The 14,917-nt window shown below is 38.1% G+C and overlaps 1 protein-coding gene across 4 annotated transcripts in view; it reads left to right on the top strand.

Annotated features, from left to right (window-relative positions):
* The window catches only part of LOC123674223 (myocardin-related transcription factor B), a 70,705-nt gene that overhangs the window by 34,021 nt on the left and 21,767 nt on the right, over nt 1-14,917 (top strand). Inside the window, exon 1 of one of the 4 annotated variants that reach the window (XM_045609145.1) lies at nt 8,093-8,257. The exons of the other annotated variants lie outside the window; for them this stretch is intronic. Within the exon in view, the coding sequence (XP_045465101.1) occupies nt 8,236-8,257 (22 nt within the window). The 5' untranslated portion in view covers nt 8,093-8,235. Of the gene's footprint in view, nt 1-8,092; nt 8,258-14,917 lie in introns of those variants that run through there. 4 annotated transcript variants of the gene reach the window in all.

The following is a 14,917-nucleotide window of genomic DNA, read 5'->3' as shown; positions in this document are numbered from 1 at the left end:
CGGGTGTCTCACCGATTGAAATACGCTTCAAACTGCTGCGCTTCACCTGTGTGTCGACCTGAATGTTATTCCCATCGAAATATCGTAAATCATATACGAATCTGGCTTAGTTTCTTCCCCAAACGCCCGAACATCCATGCCAATTGCCGGCATTCTAATCTTAGGTGGCATCTAACCTCTTTCTTTTGACGCTGCCTCAGTCGATCGCTTCACGGTAGAAGAAAAAACCGAAGGACGGTATAATTAAATTGTCGTTGTGGATAATGAAGCGGCACTCTGTGCACAGGCCGGGTGCCATTTATTGTTTATTGTATAAATAGTGAAAACTAAAATAAACCGTTCGGTTTATTTACATACGAAGTCCGTTGAAGTGGAGCATAACATCAATTGAGAATAGAAACACCTGTATATATTCGAAGTCCTTGAATTCTATCGCTGCTGCGTTGCCCGAATCCTCGTGGGAATCTCGCTGATTTATATTCGAAATTCGACCGTTTTTTTTTAGTCGACAATCGGATTGACAAGTTTGTTTATCCGTCATAATTATGTCACATGTTCGGCTCTTCTTTAAGCAATCACAATTACAAGTTATAACAACAAATTTACAAAATTAATAAATACAAACGAATACGTCAAATATCAGAAAAATATATCTCTGAAAAACATGATAAAAAGAATGTAAACTTTTGTGAAGTTTAACTAGTTTTGATTTGTTGTTGGTGTCAATTGTCGTAGTTTTTAGTATTTACCTTTTTGTTATAATGTGTTTTCAGAGATATATTTTCTGATATTTGACGTATTGGTTTGTATTATTCAATTTCGAAAATTTGTTGTTTGGACTCGTAATAGTAATAGTAAAAATTCCTTCAGTTCAATTAACAGACGATGAATTTTACATTTTCTTCATCTTTCGAACAGAGGAAAATCATTAGGACTGCACGATTTCATCTAGAGTTTGTCAGTTATTAATTTCTTAATTTTCCGCCATGAAAGATTTCAAACGTTTATTATATTTCCATTTCGTATTTCGCATTTGCACCGACTTGGCTTTATATATAGTAACTACTATATTTACAGGTATGACAGCGAAAGAATTGCCAACAGTGTCGAAATGGGTCAACTTTCATTTCTTTAGCGGATTGCTGTTATTAACTCGACGTTTCGAAATTTAATTAAGATGAGCACTAGCAGAATAGCAATATTCAAATGGGAAAGATTGTAGGCAAGTGGTGGGACTAACAGGCCAATTGAAAAGTCCCCGGTCTACACATTTGTTTGGCAAAATTCGATTTTATTATTCAACATAGTTGCCTTCGAAGGCGATACAGCGATTATAGCGATCTTACAACTTTTTGATACTATTTTTGTAGTACAATTTTTCTTTCGCTTCGAAATAAGCCCCAGTTTCGGCGATTACTTCTCCATTGGCGCTAAATTTCTTTCCAGCGAGCATTCTTTTGAGGTCTCAGAACATGAAAAAGTCGCTGGGGGCCAGATCTGGTGAATACGGTGGATGCAGAAGCAATTCGAAGTCCAATTTATGCAATTTTGCCTTTGTTTTCATTGATTTGTGACACGGCGCATTGTCTTGATGAAACAGCAGCTTTTTTCCTTCAAATGGGTCCGTTTTTTAACGATTCCATCCTTTAAAAGACCCAATAACGCTATATAATAATCGCTGTTTATGGTCTGGCCCTTTTGGAGATTTTTTACACCATTTTGCATGTTTAGTTGATATCTTCACAATGTTGCTATCTCGATCAACTTCACTTTACGGTCATTCAAAATTATTTTGTGAACTTCATTGATTTTTTCATCGGTAACACTCTTTTCGGCGTCCACTGTGTGAGCAGTAGCTGTAATCTTGTAATCTGCAACCTTCAAAGATGAAACCCGCCATTTCTTAAGGTGGAAGCTTTCCACCCTTTCATTCCTCGTGAAAAATCGACCAACCCCTCGGAAAGAAAGGACTGAGCGACCTCAGCGCCATCAATATCAATGTGTTTAATTGCATCCGTTGTTCTCCCAGATTGGAGGACTAATTACGAAATATGTAGCGATTCTATTAACCAGATTAATTGCGGTGAAATGAAAACGGAATGCCATAATTAACACGCCCACCAGCTAAGAGCAATGCCGCGTTGCGATATCCGATTCGCACGTTCGTGAACGTCGCAGCTGTTGTCTCGGCCTTTCAATTAGACGGTTTCAGGAAACACGCGGGTCAAGACAATGTGATAAACAAACATCTCGGCTCTTTCGAATGGAAGAATAGGACGTCACTTCGACCTAAACGTAGATATTCATAAAAACATAGTTTTCTGAAATCGTTCAAGAATGCCTAGTTTCTAACGTATTTCTCAAAAGTTTCGGCACAAATATCAATTGAATGATTTTTTTTTTAAATTCGAAATGTCTAGGAAAACTGTTTAGAATTCAGTTGGGCAGTCATCGGAAAAACTATCACTGTAGGCCAATTGAAAAGTCCCCGGTCTAATGCACAGATGTCGGTGCTAGTATTGAATCCATATAAATATTTTGTTAGTACTAACCTTCGAACGATACGTGTCGAAATTTTACAGCAGTCCGATCATTAGTTTGTGAGATATTGCGTTGAGAGTGTAGCTTCTTCTGTTATTTGAAAGAAGATGGAAATAACAGAATTTCGTGTGGTGATATAATATTGCTTTTTGAAAGGAAAAAACACAGATGAAGCGAAATCTTGGCTTGACGAAGAGTTTCCGGGGTCTGCACCAGAAAAATCAACCATCATTGATTGGTATGCTAAGTTTAAACGTTGTGAAATGAGCACCGAAGACGGTGAACGCAGTGGACGCCCAAAAGAGGCTTTCACCAACGAAAAAATCGAAAAAGTTCACAAAATAATTTTGAATGACCGTAAGGTGAAGTTGAACGAGATAGCAGACATTGTGAAGGTACCATCTGAACGTGTTTATCATATCATTCACGAATATTTGTACATGAGAAAGCTGTGTGCAAAATGGGAGCCTCGCGAGCTCGCAATCGATCAAACACAACAACGTGTTAATGATTCTGAGCAGTGTTTGAAGTTGTTTAATTGCAATGAACCTGAATTTTTGCGTCGATATGGGACAATGGATAAAACATGGCTCCATCATTTTACTGCGGAGTCCAATTGACAGTCAGCTGAGTGGACTGCACACGATAAACCGAATCTAAAGCGAAGAAAAACACAACAGTCAGCTGACAAGGTTATGGCATCAGTATCCTGGGATGCGCAAGGTATAATATTCATTGATCACGTCCAAAAGGGCCAAACCATCAACAGCGATTATTATATAGCGTTATTGGATCGTTTAAAGGATGAAATCCTTGAAAAACGGCCCCATTTAAAGAAAAAAAGGTGCTGTTAAATCAAGACAATGCGCCGTGTCACAAATCAATGAAAACAATGGCAAAATTGCATGAATTGGGCTTCGAATTGCTTCTGCATCCACCGTATTCGCCAGATCGGTTCCCCAGCGACTTTTTTCTGTTCCCAGACTTCAAAAGAATGCTCGCTGAAAAGAAATTTAGCGCCAATGAAGAAGTAATCGCCGAAACTGAGGCCTTGAAGCGAAAGACAAATCATACTACAAAAATGGTATCGAAAAGTTGGAAGATCGCTATAATCGCTGTATCGCCCTCGAAGGCAACTATGTTGAATAATAAAATCGAATTTTGTCAAAAAAATGTGTTTTACTATGTTAGACCGGGGAGTTTTCAACTGTCCTGTTACGTCATAGTTTTTTACATAGTTTTATTTGAAAAATTTGACTATCAGCGGTACCCAAACGGCCCAACGCCTCACGGAGACATCGAGGAGCCTCCTTCGGCTCGTTCCATCACTCGGCCCAACATCTGTGACACAGAATCGCGCGACAGAATCACCGGTGAAGTAACAGCCTCTAACCATCCGAAAATAGACGCGCGGGTGGGTTTTTCCATCACGAAAACACAATCCTCGGCGTCGCCGTCTCTTGTTCAACACGTCGGGACGTCGTTGCATCGCTCGCGCCCCGGTTGAAATATTAATAATGTCAGTAAATTACTCGATTCGGGGAATTTTTCGGTATAGAAAATTAGGCTGCACTATTTCTGTGTCTCTGGGTTAGTGACTCTGTCGGCATTCCTGGAGATGATTCCCATAATTTATGGTGGTCGCATTTAGAGTCTCGATGTGGCGTCGGGACGGGACGGGGAGAATTAATACCCGATGATGTATCCGTTTTATTCGGGCGATAATAACGGGTGATTGTTGACCGGCGTTGGGAAATAGCGTCGGAAATAGACCGTGGAATCGACGTGATTTATCGGGATTTTCATAGGACGCACGTGAGGTTACCGTTTTATGAATTGCGGGTATGGCGTCGACGTGTATGGCGACCTCTAGTTCCTTTACGATGTTGTTTTCGGTGTTGACATAACCGATGACTCGTTTGGGTGGTATTTCAGGTGGATATTGTTGTTTGCGTGGCGGGAAAATGATGCAAAATATTTATTTCTTACATTGGAAACTTTAGATAATTCAACATACATAATATGTTCTCTTTTGAAATCATTGTTTTTAGTACCATAGTAAAGTAAAAAAAACACATGAACGTCCGATGTGTTTTTGTGTTCTTAGTTACATACACACATCTCAGAACATTATAACGGGTGTTTTTTTTCGAGGTATATAACTTTAAGTTGGCATTACTGTTCAAGATGGCGACCGAGTTAACAGCTGTCAAGTGATTTATTCTCAGTTTGGTTTGGCAATTCATCATGAATAGACTCACGCCTTAACAACGCTTGCAAATAGTGCAATTTTATTTCGAAAATAATGCTCCTGTGCGGAATACGTATCGCGCACTACGTCCATTTTATTTTGTTTAGCGATGAAGCGCACTTCTAGTTGAATGGCTACGTCAACAAAAAAAACTGGAGTGAAGCTAATCCTCAAGTGTATGTCGAAACACCATTACATCCAGAAAAACTGACTGTTTGGTGCGCTTTATGGGCTGGTGGAATCATTGGTCCGTACTTCTTCAAAAACGATGATGGCCAGAACGTTACAGTCAATGGTGATCGGTATAGAGCCATGATTACTAACTTTTTCATTCCTGAATTGAACAACCATGATGTCCAGGAGCTGTGGTTCCAACAAGACGGCGCAACATGTCACACAGCTCGTGCCACAATCGATTTATTGAAAGACACGTTTGGTGACCGCCTAATTTCACGTTTTGGACCTGTGAATTGGCCTTCAAGATCTTGTGATTTAACACCGCTAGACTACTTTCTGTGGAGCTAATGTAAAGTCATTGGTCTAAGCGGATAAGCCACAAACCCTTGACCATTTGGAAGACAACATTCGCCGTGTTATTGCCGATATACGGCCACAAATGTTGGAAAGAGTAATCGAAAATTGGACGTCCAGATTGGACTACATCCGAGCCAGCCGTGACGGTCATACCCCAGAAATCATATTTAAAATGTAATGCCACAAGATTATCTTGCGGATAAATAAAATTCATGTCAATCGAATAATCCATCGTTGTTTTATTGCAATTTAAAGTTATATAGCTCTAAAAAAACACCCTCTATTAGAAGCCTAAAGAGATGTGACAAAATGAGTGAATTGAGACACAAAGTCGTCATTGAGGTGTTTCCATCACAGTCAATCATAACTGCTAATCGTGCAGAAGTGAGATGATTAGCGTGTCGAGATCACGCCATTTGGCAAGACGCTGAAGCTGTCCTGCCAGAATCTCTCCGCGATCTCTATCGGACAATTCGGTTTATACAGCTGCTCCATTATTTATAGAATCTGATAAACGCAAACCGATTAATTTCCACCTCCCCGTCTTGGAATGGCCGATATCGCTTTTTTGAACTTGCCATTTCGTCGACCCACTTCACGCGAGTTGAAGGTTTCTGATTGCGAGCTTTTTCTGCCTCGACGTTTTCGATTTGCGATCTGTAGGGTGCAGAAACTGAAATCGATCAGAAATAATCAAAGGAGCCTTTTCGCGCTTGTTCGATTTTGTATTCACGTAACTTTGGTTTATTAGTTTCGATGGTAAACCTTTTTAAACCTACCTGAAATTCTTAGTGTATTGGAATGTATAAAATCCAAGTTTGGAGTAAAAAAGCTGCAAATATTTTCTCTACTGTTTCTCTGATTCTGTGGCTAAACCATCCATTCTCAGATTCACATATATTTTTATTTATCCGAGTGGGTACTCGGAACTCTCCTGCCACGGATTTATCTATAATCTGTCAAATTATGATACAAAAAACTATTCTGCTAACCCACATTTTTCGATGTGAAAATCACTCAACTTTATTTATGAAAATATTCCATTGATTTCAATGAAAATTTAGTGAATTAGAGAAAATATTGTAAAATTCTCATTCTAGCACTAGTAACTCTTATTATAATTGCTTGCCTTTCACCAATAATCGATTTACTGAAAGACACGTTTGGTGACCGCCTAATTCCACGTTTTGGACCTGTGAATTGGCCTCCAAGATCTTGTGTTTTATCACCGCTAGACTACTTTCTGTGGGGCTATGTAAAGTCATTGGTCTATGTGGATAAGCCACAAACCCTTGACCGCTTGACCATTTGGAAGACAACATTCGCCGTGTTATTGCCGGTATACGGCCACAAATGTTGGAAAAAGTCATCGAAAATTAGACGTCCAGATTGGACTACATTCGAGCCAGCCGTGGCGGTCATATGCCAGAAATCATATTTAAAATGTAATGCGACAAGATTATCTTGCGGATAAATGAAATTCATGTCAATCGAATAATCCATCGTTGTTTTATTGCAATTTAAAGTTCTATAGCTCTAAAAAAACACCCTTTATAAGAAACATTTCTTTCAGAGTCCCTCTGACCCATTGTAAACATATTTCTCTAATTCTGTGGTTATTCCGTTCATTCTTCCACATCTTGTAGAACAAAATCGTGCGAGAATATATCAGAAACGCACAGTTTTCATGGTTATATTTTATTATTCTATGTTGGCACTCCGAACTTTCCGCCACGGCTTTATCTGTCAATTCATCAATTTGCCTTAAAGAAATCAATTCTGCCAATCAACACTTCTAAATGCAAAAATCACTAAATTATATTTATGCAAATATTTCATTAATTTCAATGAAAATGCAATGAATTAGAGAAAATAATGTATAATACTCGTACAGAAGTCTCATTCTACCACTCGTTCATTCCAAAACTCGCCACTTCGTGGCTCGTTTTTGAATTTTGAACTCGTGGAAGAATATCAATGCCTTCTGCACTTGTATTATAAATAACTATTCTATATTTCTATTTTCGTCTGTAGTCATAGCGATCTAACTAATACTTTTTTCTGGGTACAACTTGTAACGATTTCATCTTTCTATCAGGAGCCGCTCTCGCCTTCTTGAAAATTACCTATATCTTTGAAAAGATCGATATTTCTCTCGATCTCTCATCGAAATAATGTTTTCACATTAATTTCGCAAATGTATTCCAAATGGTTTTGATAACACCATGCTTGTAATCACTACCATCAATTTTTCATAATTAATGATAACACCTCGTTGATATTATCTGCATCTAGTTTGTAGTTTGCGTTACACGCAGAACGTCTGCAACTCATAATAATTATTTCTTTGTCAAGCTGTTCGTATCCATGGTTACGTCGTTGAAACATTTAAGTTGATAGACCAATCAAAATTTAGAGGCAGCTTGGATATTCGCGACAATACCAGCTGTCTTCAATTTGTGATTTTTATTGATGTGTCAATACATCGTAATTTAGGTATCACTTGTTTACAAGAATTTTAGAAAAACTACATTAAAATAAAGAAATGAGTCGTCTAGTTGAGTGGAAAAAGGAATAATAGCAATTATAATATGTTCATTTCTCCCGATGGAATTATTAGCATGTTATACAGATGACATCCATGCATTGGATTTGGAAATAACGTCATTCTCAAACGTGCGAATTTTCACAGCGAATCTCAATTCAAACAGAACAGATAAGAGGATTCTTATCATAACGATTACAGTCTGGGCACGATCAGTAATCGTGGAAATCGGAAATTTTGCGGATGGTCGAATTTACTTTGGGATGTTGGTACAAGCGTGGTAGGATGTTGACGAAACGAAACGTTATCCGAGTGTTTTGAATTTGAACTTGTGTGTGAATGTGTTTGTTGATTTGCGAGGAATATGCAGGTTCACTATTGCTTAGGTTAGTTGATTTTTTGTAAATCTGTGCTATTGCGTGTTCGTTCTTATTCGAACAAAAATGAGAAAAGTACTGACGCGAAGTCAGGAGCTTTTGAGCGCTCTTTAAGTCATTCCAGTTGAAATTTCGCTTGTATCGAGTGTTTTTTTCCGAGGTATATAACTTTAAGTTGATATTACTGTTCAAGATGGCGCACTTCTGGTTGAATGGCTACGTCAACAAACAAAACAGCCGCATTTGGAGTGAATCTAATCCTCAAGTGTATGTCGAAACACCGTTACATCCAGAAAAACTGACTGTTTGGTGCGCCTTATGGGCTGGTGGAATCATTGGTCCGTACTTCTTCAAAAACGATGATGGCCAGAACGTTACAGTCAATGGTGATCGGTATAGAGCCATGATTACTAACTTTTTCATTCCTGAATTGAACAACCATGATGTCCAGGAGCTGTGGTTCCAACAAGTCGGCGCAACATGTCACACAGCTCGTGCCACAATCGATTTATTGAAAGACACGTTTGATGACCGCCTAATTTCACATTTTGGACCTGTGAATTGGCCTCCAAGATCTTGTGATTTAACACCGCTAGACTACTTTCTGTGGGACTATGTAAAGTCATTGGTCTATGCGGATAAGCCACAAACCCTTGACCAGTTGGAAGACAATATTCGCCGTGTTATTGCCGATATACGGTCACAAATGTTGGAAAATGTCATCGAAAATTGGACGTCCAGATTGGACTACATCCGAGCCAGCCGTGGCGGTCATATGCCAGAAATCATATTTAAAATGTAATGCCACAAGATTATCTTGCGGATAAATAAAATACATGTCAATCGAATAATCCATCGTTGTTTTATTGCAATTTGAAGCTATAGCTTTAAAAAAACAGCCTTTATATGAATGATGGGATGATAGTAATGATATAATTGAACAAGGCAGGATATAATTGTTTTTTGACATTTCTTATGTCATTTGTGTTCTGTAGGTTATGCCAGTCAAGCATGGAAATATACAAGTTTCAACAATAGTTGAATTGTTTTATCAAAATCAGAACTTTTCGAGGTTGTCAACTCCTCTTGAAGCAAGATACGGACTTGAAACCTTACTATGTTTCAGATCATAGCACCAATATTTCAGGAGATATTACGATTATTGTGTAGAAATTAAATTTTTACGGTTTTTTTCCAAATTTCGAGTTTAAATTTTTCATAAACTGTGAGGTTTACGAAATATCGGTAAACGATGTTAGAATGAGCGATCCAGAATTAGCCAAATTTCGAATTTGCAAGAAAATTTCAATCACAAATTGATATGAATATCTTTGGGAAAGATTTTCTCAGAATTGCTTTAGTTACGTACAAAAATTCTTTTCAGTATTTGGCATTTTTAGTTTTGTGAGATGAAATTGAATTTATCTTGTGACTTGTGAGCCCATAATATGAATGAATTGGCGATTTGTCGTTTGTTTATATACGGGCTTATAAATCTTGTTTACTGTGATAACAGATGACTTCCCTTGTTTATCTTATGCTCTTATCTTTCACGATCCATGTTGGCTAAAGGGTGTTCTATATGGAATCAAAACAAACCCTCGAAAGCTACATAAATAAATATCCAGTAAAACATGTATTATACAGAAAAGGGAACAAACTTGTGCAATTCATACCAAGCGTTCCCTAATAGATATGCAGTCTATCTTAATAGAATTATACCAATGTAATCGCTCGAATTAGTAATTGAGAGATTGATAAAATATATCTGTTCACACAAAGGGTATTATGCTTATCAATATAGATTGCCATATTTTGAAATTAGCCACAGTAGTCGTACTTATGGAAAGATAAAGGATTCTAAATATATTCTTGTTTTTATCTCACCGCAAGAACGACTGTTATCCTAAACTCTAATTAATTTAAATGAAGAGTTTCTCAATTCTGTTCGACCTGGTAAATTGCATATTTGGTGTGTATGACCATGTTTAAAAGAAAGCACCGAGTTTCGTGTATTTTGATAGGAAAAAATACGGTGCAAGCTAGTCCATGGCATGATTAGTATTATTCAGACTGCTTAATCAGCTGGCAAGATTATGGCATCCGTATTTTGGTTGATAATGGAGCTTTGAATGCTGATAGGTGTATAAGGAACATTCTTGAGGAGCATGTAGTGCCATTTGCCCCATACATTGGTGAAAATTTCATTTTTATGGAAGATAATGCCAGACCCCATCGTGCGCGCATCGTTCAGGAGTACCTTGAAGAGGTTGAAGTCTCTCGAATGGAATGGCCAGCAAGAAGTCCAGATCTCAATCCGATTGAGCAGGTTTGGGACAACCTCAATAGAAGGCTGAGAAGTTCAGAAAATCATCCAGCTACTGTTAATGACTTAGGAATCCAACTCAGAGAAATCTGGGAAGGATTAGATCAGAACATTTTAAGATCACTCATTTTGAGTATGAACACCGTCGTTGCCGAGCTGTAATTAACGCAAGGGGTGGAAATACCAAGTATTAAATCACTTATCAGCATTCCAGTATTTTGAAAATTGTTTATTTCTCTTCTTTCACATAATATTCGGTGAAATCCTGAATTTTTCTTCCATTTAATGTGTCTTGTTTCGTTCAAAACCTTCCCGAGAGAACATAAAAAATAAGTTATGAAGTCAATGTAGGGTTAACTTTCATTAAAATTGAGATTTTCAGAATGTGCGTTAATTTTTTTGCGCAGTGTTACAAGATTTCACTTTTAATGGAAAATTTCCGATTCCAATAACAGCGAGATCTTTTGCCAAGAAAAAGACGAAACTTCCCGACAGGCACTAGTCTAGTCTTTTTCCTAGAAAACCAGATTCCGTTGAACTTGCACGCCATCAAAACAAGTCAAGGTGTTTTAAAAGCCGTCTCTGGCCTCAAGAATACCCCGCTAATAAAACAGATATTTACGCATTTCGCTAAGTTCACGTAGGTTTAGTGACACACTTTGCAACATTTCGAAATATACAGAGAGACGGCAACGTAACATGCCCGAACCGTCAACATAACATGTGTTTCGCTTTAGTCTCCTAGGAGACGGCGATGGATCAAAGCCCGGAGCTAATATGAACTTCCACGTGGCGAAAAAAAATTCGGATGTTCTTTATGAGCGGGTCGGGTGTCGATCTTTTCGTGATTTGTACAAATTGCTACGAGGTTTTTGGGCCTTTTGATCTTGTATGATTGAGCTGTTTCTGAAGAGGGAGGAGAGGAAATGGGTGCTTCGGACTAAGTGATAATTATTCATGAAACGAGGACACGTTTTTTAAATTTTTTTTGTAGGAGTATTATGATGAATAGGTGTGCATGTTTGAAAAAATTCCATCTGGGTCTGTAGCGATGATCTTTTTTCGAAAAATTTGTCTCAAATTTTCCATACCTGGACCTTAATACATTTTTTTTTTGGCCAAACATTGAAAATTCCCTCATGAAAATTGTATAAATTCATATCGATTGATTCGATAACGTAGATGACGAAAATGCTTGCAGTTGAGCGATTAGTCCATTATTTCAGAAATTATAGGATGTAAACCGAAATTTTCGAAAAGTTTTTGATGATTTTCTCGAGGCTGTCCAACTCTCCTTGAGACAAGATACGGACTTGAAATTTCACTATGTCTTAGATCACGGCTCGGTCTGTAAAAAACGTTCTGTTTGAGGGGGCTGTGATCAATATTTCAGGAGCTATCACGATTATTGTGTAGATATTCAATTTTTCCCAAATTTCGAGGTTAAAAATTTCATAAACTGAGGTTTATGCGGTATGTCATACTTGTTATTCTCCTTATTTTCCAAGAAATCAATCCCATCGTGGCAACATCGACCCGAATCGAGATTACATCTGTTGAACTATTTCCCTCGATTCCTGTCTACTTCCTGCAGATATTCCTGACCGTGTTACGACATCTTGCCCGCCGCCAGCGTACACAACATAACGCACATCTGATGATCCCCTCGGGATCAGGTCCAGGAATCGAGCGAAATCCGGGAACAACACGGGGTTGGGCAAAATAGGGATGATTTTGGGAGGGATCAACCTCCAATTAGTGCTGAGCCACTTTCGACGTGTGCTTCAGATCTCAACCTTCGCTCTCTTCACAAGCGTATGATCCGGTGCGTAGGACCAGGTCCCTCGTTATTTCGATTTTGGGGGCAGAATTGAAAAGATTCGAGAGGGAGGTTTGGGGTTTGTTAGCCGGCGGTCAACGAGGCGAAATCCGACAGTCGAGGGTAGAAATATGGTTCGGGAAACCACCGAACGTGTCCTGGTGTAACAATATGTTCGGTCTGATGATGATGTCGTTGCAGCTACATGTAGGGTGTCCAAACATTAAATTTGACCTAGCTCAGAACTCAGAAACGAAGAATTTTCGGAGATTTCGAGAAAATAGGCCAATTTTTTGAAAATTTCGGTTGACATCCTATAATTTCTGGAGTAATGGACTAATCGCTGAATTGGAAGCATTTTCGTGATCTATGTTATCGTAAGTAATTGCACAAGTGCATCAAAATTACCGATAATTTTGCATGGCAGCGTGTTGTCATAAAAACTGCATGAGTTCACCGAAGGTGGAGGGCTCTTTCTCCAAAAATGAAAATGACCGAATGCAGTTTTTCAAAGAAAACACGCTGGAATGCTAAATTATCCGGTCATTTTGATGCACGAGTGTAATTCGGGGGAATAATTCCCGAATAAACTGTTACATTACTTGTCAAACTGATTTAGAATGGAATTGCCATCTCCATATACATAGAATTTTAGACAGGAGGGAAATATTCGCTGTAATTTTCGATAATTGCATTCTATTCACATAGAATTTTTGACAGGAGGGAAATATTCTCTTTAATTTTTGTCTCATTATTGTACGTTGGCGTTGCAATAAAGAAATTTCCTAGCTGGGATTCTAGCGTTACTTTACAATATCTACGTGTGATAACTATTCCAGATTAAATTCAATATTATCTTGTTAGTGGCGCATATTCATTAAGTGTGGAACAATGATTACCCAACCTGCTAAAATACGTTGTAAGTCGGTGTAAATGGCAGATAAAGAAGAATTCAAAAGATACAGCTATCGCAGGAGCAGCGTTCCTTGATGTTTTCTTCGTTTGTTTAGTAGTGTTGTAGTGAATGAACATGAAGTAGAGAAAATACGTACGTGGAGGAGTGAATTTCAAATAGGATCGCAAAATGTTAAGTATATGTCCTTTGCAAATGGCGTTATGCACCGTAAATATCGGTGGAAAAGTCCTGAAAATTTTCTGTGTGGGTCTTAGATTCTTTTTGAATGCACTAGTATGTGTTCATACCTATGTAGATAATTTTTTTTGGGAAAATTAACTATTTGATTTAACTAGCTGAATGATAATTTTAGGATATTGTATTTGCAAATATTATTACAATTCCTACAATTTTTTTATTTCTCCTGTAGTGATAAATTGAAACGAAATTTGATAGAAATCGCAATTGTTGGAATGGTTGATTGCTATGGAAATGTATACGTCCATGATCATTATAGTTTGACAACTTATGAAATATCTGACAGTTTTTTGGAAAAATTTCAAATATATTAATATTATGGACAGTGAAAGCGACTTAGAAGTACTTACTCCTCCAAAAATAAGGGAGGTGGCAAAAAATATTGATTCTCAGAAAATGTAGAATGTTTAATTCGCATTGAAAATAATCACTTAGTTGCCTAGGCAGGAAAAGTAATACTTTGCTGATTGGCATGTGTGCGGAATCAATATTAGCTGTCAATCGGAGAAAAAACCGATTTTTCTTCAACCTCTTTACAGAACCTGCCGAGACGTATCTGCACGAAAATTGTAAAAACAAACGCCCGTCGCAGCCTGTCAAATCCGTCAATTGCGGAAGAGATCGGACACGAGAACAGATGAATGAACACATTTCGTGCGTGCACGCTCTCTGATGGTCGGACATCTGGCACATTTACCGTCTCGCGTTTATTTTCGATTCTTCAGTTTGTCGAACTTGCACAAGCCGACCCGGTCCTGGGATTGTTACAGGAGGCTGGACGGACGATCCGACTAACTGAAGAAGACAATTATTAAGTGGCGGTTTTTTTTTGGGTTGGAGAGAAAGAAAAAGCTAAAATGGTTGTGTGCGTGAAGGATAGGGAGAAATATGAAGTGTAACGGGGGCTTAAAGATGATCCGGAAACTGTGCTTGACGTCGGCAGCCGGATTGACATCGACTTTGACGTATGCGAGGTGTCAACCGGGTGAGATGTAGTGTGCGAGTTTGAATTCTGGACGGAGAGAAGCGGATAAGCTTGGGCGACATTTGCTTACGTAATGTTTACATAAATTCGAGGAAAACACTGTCCTCAAAAAAAAATTCGAGATTCTTTTGAATTATAATGGGGTTACTTTATGTTTTTCACTCCATTTATGTGTCTTACTTATGTCAAACTGACTTGAATATGCTTCTATGAATAAAATTTAATGTTACATTTTAATGTGTCATTCCTGAATTGTAGTAACTTTTCCAGCCATGACCGTCAAAATTTATCCCTTCTATTTTATTTTTTTTATAGTTGCGGTTTGGAAAGTAGGTAAATCACGCTAAAAACCAACTCATCAAGAGCGTACATTTATAATTATTAGA

The sequence above is a fragment of the Harmonia axyridis genome, chromosome 2 (genome assembly GCF_914767665.1).
Source record: "Harmonia axyridis chromosome 2, icHarAxyr1.1, whole genome shotgun sequence".
NCBI classification, from domain to species: Eukaryota; Metazoa; Arthropoda; class Insecta; order Coleoptera; family Coccinellidae; genus Harmonia; species Harmonia axyridis.
The sequence above is the reverse complement of the archived record's forward strand: the minus strand, read 5'-3'. Positions and strand labels throughout refer to the sequence as shown.